Source organism: Mandrillus leucophaeus, unplaced genomic scaffold, assembly GCF_000951045.1.
Source record: "Mandrillus leucophaeus isolate KB7577 unplaced genomic scaffold, Mleu.le_1.0 Scaffold2, whole genome shotgun sequence".
NCBI classification, from domain to species: Eukaryota; Metazoa; Chordata; class Mammalia; order Primates; family Cercopithecidae; genus Mandrillus; species Mandrillus leucophaeus.
In genome coordinates, this window is record NW_012102031.1 from 4063369 (window position 1) to 4074639 (window position 11271).

At 55.9% G+C, this 11271-nt stretch overlaps 1 protein-coding gene across 1 annotated transcript in view; it reads right to left on the reverse strand.

The window, feature by feature from the left end:
* Positions 1-7445, reverse strand: part of APOBEC3B (apolipoprotein B mRNA editing enzyme, catalytic polypeptide-like 3B) — a 36355-nt gene extending 28910 nt beyond the window's left edge. The window contains exons 1-2 of the mRNA XM_011978848.1: positions 7247-7445; positions 1920-2073 (exon numbers count right to left, since the gene is read on the reverse strand). Coding sequence (XP_011834238.1) covers positions 1920-2073; positions 7247-7275 — 183 coding nt within the window. The 5' untranslated portion in view covers positions 7276-7445. The remainder of the gene's footprint in view (positions 1-1919; positions 2074-7246) is intronic.
* Between the last annotated feature and the right edge of the window lie 3826 nt (positions 7446-11271).

The following is an 11271-nucleotide window of genomic DNA, read 5'->3' on the forward strand; positions in this document are numbered from 1 at the left end:
TCGTAATCATAGATGCGGGCAGCAAAGATGCGCAGTCTCACGTGTGTGTTCTCCTGAAGGAACGCACGCACTTGCTCGGCACAGCCCCTCCTGAAGCAGGGGCTCCAGGAGATGAACCAAGTGACCCTGTATGTCTGGGCCGGGTCCAACTGCCAAGAAGGAACCTCGCCCAGAAAGCACAGCTCTGCGTGGCAGCCGTAATCACCATGGGGAAGATTCTTAGCCTAGAAAAGGAAACAGAGTGTGAGGTGATGTGTGGTGAACAGGGAGGGAGGGCCAGGACCAGGTGGGGCTGGGGAGGCGGGGGCCTCCAGCACAAAATTAGAGGAGTCGCCAAAACCCCAGTTATTAGGATGCATGATTTTCTCTGCAGTATTAAAAATATCAAGTGTTATGCAGAAATCCCAAGATAAGCAAAATATTGTCCGTTAAATACAAACAGATCAGGAGCAATGAGGTTTGATTTTGCCCCAGCTCCGGTATACACGTGACAGCACTCTCCTGTTAGTCTTTATTAAAATCTTCGGTTTTATTTGTCATGATCCATTTGTATTAAATTTGCCTTTTAAAAATATTGCATTAATTATTAAATTAGAATGTGTTTTCTCTAATTACTGAGCATTTGGAGCCCCCTTCAATTTTGTACCCAAGGTCAGAGCCTTCAGGACCCTCACCCCAGGCCCAGCCCTGCAGGGAGAGGCTACAGAGATGGGAGGGAGACGAGGAGCGGGCAGAGCCCCAGGGTCATTGGCCTGATACCCCTGAGTGAGTGTGGTTCTTTCAAGGGGAGATTGACCTGCTCTACTCATCAACTCCCCTACTGCCATCCCATCTCAGGCCCATAATTCTAGAAGCTTCCATTCTGTGCCACAACCTGTGCTGAGCCCAGAAGTGATATAGACTTAGGCCAAAAGGCCACCAAAAGTAGTGGGGAAGGGAAGACCAGCAGGACTCACTCCAACATGGGAAGGTCCCTGGGACATGGGATAATTGTCATTATCATGATTTATAGAAATAAGGTATTTTCTCCAAACTTCAGAGAAAAGGATTTTCCACTAAGACTAGGAACTGGTCAAACTGGGGACAGCAGGGCAGCAAGGACTGTGATTGTGATGGGGACAAGAACAGGGAGGGACTCCATTCAGAGGGATCGCATGGTGGAGTGATGACACGGTTTGTGCTGAGAAGGAGCTGTGGGTCATTCCTGGGGGAGTCCCACTGCTTAGGCCGTGATGGAGACCGGCACCCTTCAAAGGATGTTCTAAGCAGTGTGTGTGGGTCCAGCAAGGCCCACACTGAGTTCACAGAGCCCAGAGAAGCCCCCAGTTTCCAGCACCAGAGCCAAGCAGAACCTGGCCTCTCCAGACAGAGGCTGTGCTGGGTAGGGTCCAGGGAAGAAAGTCCCGTGGGCTCAGGGCCCCTCAGCCTGGCCTGGCCCAGCTCCTCCCCAAATGCTGGACATCCCTGCATCCTGACATGAGGCCTGTTCTGGCCTTGCTGTGGACTCCACCCTGGGCAGGACAGAACCCCTGATCGGCCTCTCCTGCCTCAGTCTCTCTCCCTGCAGGATGAGGCCAAAGAGCAGGCACAGGGGCATCCCAGCCTTGTGAGGCAGGTAGGCCCTGAGTCCTCAAATCCCACAGTTCCAAATCGCTCCTGGTGGGAGCTGTGTCCGTGAGGGGATCCTGGGAGGCTCCTCAGGAAGCACTTTGCCGTCAGGCAGACTCCACCCCACCTGGCCATGGAGAGTCACTGAAGCCAAAGATCCCCCCGCCCCCAGGGCCAAGCAGCAGCAGCTGCAGGAAGCACAGGTGACAGACACTCTGCGGGACACCACAGGTACCACCCAGAACCTTCTGCCCATGCGTGTCCATGGACTGGGAGGGCCCAGCCTGGATGCAGGTGGCTGGGTTGGTCACCTTGTTGTGTAGAAAGCCCCTGCGCTCGTCCATCGGGACCCAGGTGCCATTGTCCAGGCGCTCCACCTCATAGCACAAGTAGGTCTGGTGCCGTCCACGGACCGAAAGGTCATTGTTAAAGTTGAAAGTGAACGTGTCTGGATCCATCAAGTGTCTGCGGACAGCAGGGGGAAAGCCCAGAGGAGGAAGAGCCCTCCTGGACTGCTCTGCCTCCTCCTCCCTCCCCACACTTCCTCCCTTGCACCCCACCCTCCTTCCCCCTGCTCCCCACATCTCTTAGCACCGCCTCCAAACCTCCCCCTTTGACCCCTTCTGGGGCTCACTGGGAGATCACTGCAGCCCTGCGGCCTGTGTAAGCCTTGTCAGGGTCTCCCCAGGGTCAGCTCAGTGTGCTTAGTCCCTCTCCCTGGGGTAGAGCTGGGTCTCCTTCCCTGGCCTCACCATGCACCCCTGTCCTGGCTCAGCTCTCTCTCAATCCCTGCTGGAGATGGACCCGCTGGGGCGTCCTCCTGCCTGCAGGGTTAACTCCTACCACATCCAGCATCAGGACAGTGACCCTCCTGAGGGGGATTACTGGGGAGAGGAACCTGCCGGGACTTCTTTTCGGATAATTCATAGGATTTTCCACATCCCTTAGGGTGCCCTGAGGTCTCCCAAATGTGCTTCTCAGGCAGTTGAGATGGGGCAGTTCAGGACTCTTGGGCTGGAAACACCAGCCCCACCTTGAAGGCCTCTCCCAGCGCCTCACTATGCATCCTGACATAACCAGAATTAGAAAAATCTCTGTTGAGGCAGCAGCAAAAGAAAGAAAGAAAGAGAGAGAGGGAGGGAGGGAGGGAGGAAGGAAGGAAAGAAAGAAAGAGGCTGGGTGTGGTGGCTCACGCCTGTAATCCCAGCACTTTGGGAGGCCGACGCAGGTGGATCACGAGGTCAGGAGATCGAGACCATCCTGGCAAACACGGGGAAACCCCGTCTCTATTAAAAATACAAAAAATTAGCTGAGCGTGATGGCGGGTGCTTGTAGTCTCAGCTACTCGGGAGGCTGAGGCAGGAGAATGGCATGAACCCGGGAGGCGGAGCTTGCAGTGAGCTGAGATGGTGCCACTGCACTCTAGCCTGGGCGACAGAGCGAGACTCCCTCTCAAAAAAAAAAAAAAGAAAGAAAGAGGAGGAAAAAAAAAAAAAAAGAAAGAAAGAGGAGGGGAGGGGAGCAAAGGGCAGGGCAGGGGAGGGGAGGGGAAGGGAAGGGAGAAGGAAAGGAAAGGGGAGAGGAGGGGAGGGGAGGGAAGGGAAGGGAAGAAGGAAGGAAGGAAGGAAGGAAGGAGAAGGGGAAGGGGAAGGGAAGAAGGAAGGAAGGAAGGAAGAAAGAAAGAAATAGAAAGAAAGAAAGAAAAGAAAGAAAGAAAGAAAAATAAAGAGGAAAGGAAGGAAGGAAAAGAAAGAAGGAAGGAAGGGAAAGAAAGAAGGAGAGAAGAAAGAAAGAAGAAAGAGAAAGAAAGAAAGAGGAATGAAGGAAGGAAGGAAAAGAAAGAAGGAAAGGAAAGAAAGAAAGAGAGAGGAAGAAAGAAAGAGAAGGAAGGAAACAAAGAAAGAGAAAAAAGAGGGAAAGGAAGGAAGGGAAAGAAGGAACGAGGGAAAAGAAAGAAGGAAAGAAGGAAGGAAGGAAGGGAAAGAAAGAAGGAAAGAAGAAAGAAAGAAAGGAAAAGAAAGAAGGAAGGAAGAAAAAAGAAAGAAGGAAGGAAAGAAAAGAAAGAAAGAAAGAAAGAGAAAGAAAGGAAGGGAAGGAAGGAAGGAAAAGAAAGAAAGAAAGGAAAGGAAAGGAGAGACCAAAACTGGGAACCTAGAGCAAGAGGCCAAGTCCAGAGAGAGGGTCAGGAGGAAAAGAGAGGCCCCAGGGGTTTGAGGATGAGAGGTGAGTGCTCATCAGAAAAGCTCGAAGAGGAGGCGAGGCACAGAGGTGCTCAGAGGGGCTTCCCATACCTGGGCCTGGATGCTGGGCTGCTGTCCATGTGCTTGTCTCTTCTCGGTTCCTGGTCTATGTCCTCCCGCTCCTGCGACTTGCTCAAGGCGTGGTATTGAGATCTTCACCAACATTCTCTTAGGATTCGAGAGCCTTAATATATCATCAAAGCGACCTGGAAGCTGCTGAGTCAGTGATAACCTGCCCCACCCCTTCTCCCTTCTCAGGCCATGCATGCCACCCACGTTAGCATCGGAACAAGGAAGTTCTCTGCCATGCCTTCGGGCAAGCTTTGGTTTTGATGTGCCCACTCTGACAGTTGACCCACCGGACGCTGTGGAGTGACAATGGGGATGTAGACCTGGCCCCACTTTGCTCCTTTTGGGCCGCAGGAGTCTGAAAGGCAGGAGACTAGGGGGCAGGTGAGAGGACAGGTATCCACACCCTGGAGAAAGGCCCTGAATAACACTCAGCACCCCAGAGAGCAGGCTCAAGGGCAGCCACCCCTATGTCCTCCACTGCGGCCAGTGCAGGATGTGCCCGGTGCAGGCTCCCTGGTACCTGCTGCATCCTGGGCTGTCTGTTAGTGTCCTGTGTCTTCTCTGGCTGTGGAGATGGGAGATGAGCAGGTCCTGCATCCTCCTATGCATCAGTGTACCTAATAATTGTAAACTAGAGTGAGGAGTGTTTTCATCCCCATTATCCAGAGGAGATGCTAAAGGCTCTGAAAGGTACCTAGAGGTCCAGCCCCTCCCAGCAAACAGAGTCCCCAGCAGGGACACATCCCCCCTGAGAAGGGCCACCCTGCGCCCTTTCTCCCACCTCTGGGTCCTGCAGAAATGTGAGGGACACGGTGCTCCTGCCCCAGGTGAGCCCCTGAGTCCCGGCGGCAGGTCTGGTGCCATCCTTTCCCAGGTCCACCGCTGCATGCAGCACAGCTGCCCCTAGAAGGTGCTGGCCCTGTGGGCCCGGGGGCTGCCTCTGTCCTGCCTAATCCCCTGCCCTGGCTCTCACTAGACCCCCCTGTCCTTGGCCAGCTGTCCCATGCAGGGGAGTCCACGTCCTGGGGACAGTCCCACCCTGGTCACCCAGACCGAGCACAGCTCCTCACCCTCCCAGGCTGGCCAGTGCTCACTGAGGTGGAAACCTCAGAGGAAGGTGGGAGCGATCCTCCCTCCTCAGCAGTGTCCCTGTCATCTTGGTGGGCGCCACTCCTCATGGACAGGCCAGAGGAGGCCCTGTTCTCTGCTGTGAGGACCCCTCCAATTCTGTCTCCCGATGTTGGACTCCTCTAGTCAAGAAGATGTCCCCTGGGGGCTGTCAACTCCCATTTGACTGTTGGGTGGCTCCGGTATAAGCTCATCTTGGTGCGTTGTGTGAGTCTGACCAGAGACCACCGTTCCCAGTTCACACTCGAGGCACACACAGCGGGACGCCCCGCGGTACCCACAGCCCACCTGGGCGGAGACCACACCTGTACCAAGTTTGGGGTTCCCAGACATAGATGGGTTGTGGTCCTTGCTCATGTTCCCCCACAGGCCTGTCCTTCCTCGGGGGTGTCATCCCGATCCAGCCAGCTCTACTCTCAGCCCCAATTACTTCCTGTGCCCTGCGGGACTGTGGGAGGACCCAACCCTACCCCAATCCTTTCCGGTGGCTCCTGCTGCCCAGAGCGATGGCCTTTCCCCTGGCTTAACCTGCATCAAATGCCCCTGGAGCAAATACAGCCCTGGACCCACGGCCAGGACAGCCCACACATGAGCTTTCTACGGGGAGACCCAGGACAGCTGCATCACGGGACAACGCTTTGCTCAGCATCCCTGGGGCGTCTCCTGCGTCTCCTGCCTCTGGGTCCTCAGCCTTGGGTTCCAAGGTCTCCCCAGCTCACCCACCCTGGGCACATCCTCCTCCCTGCTGCTCCTGCCAGCCCAGGCCCCACTGGACTCACGACTGCCCCATGCCTGCTCCCCTCTCTGATCCAGACAGGTCTGGATCTTCCAGAATGTCTCCAAATCTGTAAGATCCACTTTACAGCCCATCACAGAAACAGGCACATTGTCTGTTTCTCCTTCTAGTTTTACAAACCAGAAAGGTTGGACTATCAGCACACCTGCACATCTGTGAACCTTCTCATTTGATGACAAAGATGGCCTCAGACTAAAATGTTCAAAGCAAATTGGGGCCCAGGTACTGTCCAGAGTTCAGTTCTCAGTAACTCACTGTACAAGCCATGCACTCAGGCAGGGCTCCAGAGAGAAGAGAGGGTGTTGGGGGGGTCCCCACCAACAGAGAGGGAGGCCAGGACCCTCCCTGGCCAAGGGTGGACAGAGGGAGCCACTGGTTGGGCATCTGCTGCCCAGACATGAGTGGGGAATGGTCTCACTCTAGCCCCCGGACCCAGGAACTTCCATAAGGGCTACAACCTGGAACCTCTCAGTGAGCTCCCCAGAGACTTATGTGCCCCAACCCCTGTCAGTGCCCGCACCAACCACACCCACATCCTTCTGTGCACTAGGGCCTGACTCTCTCTGGGCAGGAATGTCCCAGACACAACTGGCCCCTTCCTGGTCCCCCTGTAGCCGGGGCAGAGCGGGTCTGTAAGGCGACAGGGGAACCCAGGGGTGGTTAAGAGTGTGCACCTTTCCTAGGCCAACTGTGAGGAAGACGGAAGGAGACTCCACCCTTTCCTGGGGAAGGACAGCCCCTCCCCCTTTTCTGTCCCTGGAACGCTGGCTGAACAATCAATGTGATAAATGTGAAAATGTGATAAAATACCAGGTCTTGCTGGAGTTTCCACGGGAGCCTGGGGAAGTTCTAAGGGGAGAGGAAGAAGCTGGATCCCCAAGGGAGAGACAGGAGAACGGCCTCCCTAACAGGTGCAAGCTTCCCTGGGATTTGCCCAGGTCCCGTATAAGGAAAACTGGGGACAGGGCAAGTGCCCCACAGGGGTCCACACAAAGAAATAGAAAGAAATAGAAAGAAAGAAAGAAAAGAAAGAAAGAAAGAAAAATAAAGAGGAAAGGAAGGAAGGAAAAGAAAGAAGGAAGGAAGGGAAAGAAAGAAGGAGAGAGAAAGAAGAGAAAGAAAGAAAGAAAGAAAGAAAGAAAGAAAGAAAGAAAGAAAGAAAGAAAGAAAGAAAGAAAGAAAGAAAGAGAAAGAAAGGAAGGGAAGGAAGGAAGGAAAAGAAAGAAAGAAAGGAAAGGAAAGGAGAGACCAAAACTGGGAACCTAGAGCAAGAGGCCAAGTCCAGAGAGAGGGTCAGGAGGAAAAGAGAGGCCCCAGGGGTTTGAGGATGAGAGGTGAGTGCTCATCAGAAAAGCTCGAAGAGGAGGCGAGGCACAGAGGTGCTCAGAGGGGCTTCCCATACCTGGGCCTGGATGCTGGGCTGCTGTCCATGTGCTTGTCTCTTCTCGGTTCCTGGTCTATGTCCTCCCGCTCCTGCGACTTGCTCAAGGCGTGGTGTTGAGATCTTCACCAACATTCTCTTAGGATTCGAGAGCCTTAATATATCATCAAAGCGACCTGGAAGCTGCTGAGTCAGTGATAACCTGCCCCACCCCTTCTCCCTTCTCAGGCCATGCATGCCACCCACGTTAGCATCGGAACAAGGAAGTTCTCTGCCATGCCTTCGGGCAAGCTTTGGTTTTGATGTGCCCACTCTGACAGTTGACCCACCGGACGCTGTGGAGTGACAATGGGGATGTAGACCTGGCCCCACTTTGCTCCTTTTGGGCCGCAGGAGTCTGAAAGGCAGGAGACTAGGGGGCAGGTGAGAGGACAGGTATCCACACCCTGGAGAAAGGCCCTGAATAACACTCAGCACCCCAGAGAGCAGGCTCAAGGGCAGCCACCCCTATGTCCTCCACTGCGGCCAGTGCAGGATGTGCCCGGTGCAGGCTCCCTGGTACCTGCTGCATCCTGGGCTGTCTGTTAGTGTCCTGTGTCTTCTCTGGCTGTGGAGATGGGAGATGAGCAGGTCCTGCATCCTCCTATGCATCAGTGTACCTAATAATTGTAAACTAGAGTGAGGAGTGTTTTCATCCCCATTATCCAGAGGAGATGCTAAAGGCTCTGAAAGGTACCTAGAGGTCCAGCCCCTCCCAGCAAACAGAGTCCCCAGCAGGGACACATCCCCCCTCAGAAGGGCCACCCTGTGCCCTTTCTCCCACCTCTGGGTCCTGCAGAAATGTGAGGGACACTGTGCTCCTGCCCCAAGTGAGTCCCTGAGTCCCGGCGGCAGGTCTGGTGCCATCCTTTCCCAGGTCCACCGCTGCATGCAGCACAGCTGCCCCTAGAAGGTGCTGGCCCTGTGGGCCCGGGGGCTGCCTCTGTCCTGCCTAATCCCCTGCCCTGGCTCTCACTAGACCCCCCTGTCCTTGGCCAGCTGTCCCATGCAGGGGAGTCCACGTCCTGGGGACAGTCCCACCCTGGTCACCCAGACCGAGCACAGCTCCTCACCCTCCCAGGCTGGCCAGTGCTCACTGAGGTGGAAACCTCAGAGGAAGGTGGGAGCGATCCTCCCTCCTCAGCAGTGTCCCTGTCATCTTGGTGGGCGCCACTCCTCATGGACAGGCCAGAGGAGGCCCTGTTCTCTGCTGTGAGGACCCCTCCAATTCTGTCTCCCGATGTTGGACTCCTCTAGTCAAGAAGATGTCCCCTGGGGGCTGTCAACTCCCATTTGACTGTTGGGTGGCTCCGGTATAAGCTCATCTTGGTGCGTTGTGTGAGTCTGACCAGAGACCACCGTTCCCAGTTCACACTCGAGGCACACACAGCGGGACGCCCCGCGGTACCCACAGCCCACCTGGGCGGAGACCACACCTGTACCAAGTTTGGGGTTCCCAGACATAGATGGGTTGTGGTCCTTGCTCATGTTCCCCCACAGGCCTGTCCTTCCTCGGGGGTGTCATCCCGATCCAGCCAGCTCTACTCTCAGCCCCAATTACTTCCTGTGCCCTGCGGGACTGTGGGAGGACCCAACCCTACCCCAATCCTTTCCGGTGGCTCCTGCTGCCCAGAGCGATGGCCTTTCCCCTGGCTTAACCTGCATCAAATGCCCCTGGAGCAAATACAGCCCTGGACCCACGGCCAGGACAGCCCACACATGAGCTTTCTACGGGGAGACCCAGGACAGCTGCATCACGGGACAACGCTTTGCTCAGCATCCCTGGGGCGTCTCCTGCGTCTCCTGCCTCTGGGTCCTCAGCCTTGGGTTCCAAGGTCTCCCCAGCTCACCCACCCTGGGCACATCCTCCTCCCTGCTGCTCCTGCCAGCCCAGGCCCCACTGGACTCACGACTGCCCCATGCCTGCTCCCCTCTCTGATCCAGACAGGTCTGGATCTTCCAGAATGTCTCCAAATCTGTAAGATCCACTTTACAGCCCATCACAGAAACAGGCACATTGTCTGTTTCTCCTTCTAGTTTTACAAACCAGAAAGGTTGGACTATCAGCACACCTGCACATCTGTGAACCTTCTCATTTGATGACAAAGATGGCCTCAGACTAAAATGTTCAAAGCAAATTGGGGCCCAGGTACTGTCCAGAGTTCAGTTCTCAGTAACTCACTGTACAAGCCATGCACTCAGGCAGGGCTCCAGAGAGAAGAGAGGGTGTTGGGGGGGTCCCCACCAACAGAGAGGGAGGCCAGGACCCTCCCTGGCCAAGGGTGGACAGAGGGAGCCACTGGTTGGGCATCTGCTGCCCAGACATGAGTGGGGAATGGTCTCACTCTAGCCCCCGGACCCAGGAACTTCCATAAGGGCTACAACCTGGAACCTCTCAGTGAGCTCCCCAGAGACTTATGTGCCCCAACCCCTGTCAGTGCCCACACCAACCACACCCACATCCTTCTGTGCACTAGGGCCTGACTCTCTCCGGGCAGGAATGTCCCAGACACAACTGGCCCCTTCCTGGTCCCCCTGTAGCCGGGGCAGAGCGGGTCTGTAAGGCGACAGGGGAACCCAGGGGTGGTTAAGAGTGTGCACCTTTCCTAGGCCAACTGTGAGGAAGACGGAAGGAGACTCCACCCTTTCCTGGGGAAGGACAGCCCCTCCCCCTTTTCTGTCCCTGGAACGCTGGCTGAACAATCAATGTGATAAATGTGAAAATGTGATAAAATACCAGGTCTTGCTGGAGTTTCCACGGGAGCCTGGGGAAGTTCTAAGGGGAGAGGAAGAAGCTGGATCCCCAAGGGAGAGACAGGAGAACGGCCTCCCTAACAGGTGCAAGCTTCCCTGGGATTTGCCCAGGTCCCGTATAAGGAAAACTGGGGACAGGGCAAGTGCCCCACAGGGGTCCACACTGGGTGAGAGGGACAGACCAGGGCAGAGGGACCCTGAAGCAGCCCCTGATGGCTGGGTCACTCAGCTCATGTCACCCTGGGACGAGAACAGAGGTCCCGCTCGGGTCTGGAGTCCATGCGGCTGTGTACGAGGTCCCGGCTCTGCCACCACTGTGGGGCCCCGTCTCCCTACAGCCCAGAGGAACCACAGGCTGCCAGTTCCTAGTCCAGGTCTCAGCAGTCTCATGGGGCTGTGTCCAGTCCCCTCCCCTGGACCCACAGGGCTCCCAGGTCATGGGCAAAGCTCTGAGATGAGACCCAGGGAAGCTGGGAGTCTGAGGAGCTCGGGACAGAAAGGACTCCCTGCTTCTGTGCACCGCCCCCAACAGAGTGACATGACAAGAAGACCCTTCCTTGGGATACCCCAGACACACCCAGATGCCCACTTCAACACTGTCCATGGAGCAGGGTGAAGGGACAACCTCAGTGTCCACCTGCTCCTCTGGCTTTGATTCTGGGCCCTGACAACAGCCCTGCCCTCCTCATCCTGGAAGCAAGTGATCAAAACAGCCAAAGGATCTCTCCAGGCAAAGGGGCCAAGCTGGGGGCAGACAGAGGGTGGGGGGGAAGGGAGGTGGAGGGGTGGCTGCACCTGCCCTTGGACAGGGGACAGTGCTCTCCTCCCAGGGTGGGGCCCTCTGTCCCCCGTCCCCCCACTGGGGTGGCCTCTTTGACCAGAGTGACTACACGCTGTCCATTTTTCGGCCACTTGCTTCAAGGGGTGGAGCTGGGGCTGTTGTCAGAACTCAGAAATGAAAACGAAATGATTGGGGTTGATGACGTGGCTTCCCCATTACTCTTCCTGGTAAGAATTGCTGCAATCCTCTGACTTGGGGCAGAGCTGAGGTAGACATCTGGGTGTGTCTGGGAAACCCTGGGGAAGGTTCCTTTCTGTCCCGTCGCTGTCTGTGTGTGCTTGTGTGTCTGCGTCTTTGCCACCAGAAGGGGTTGGGCCTGTTTGCTCATGAGCAGCTGTCGAGGAGGCCCACTGTGTGCCACATACACGGCTCCTGAGGTCCTGAGGTGAAAGCCCCGCTATATCCACCACCC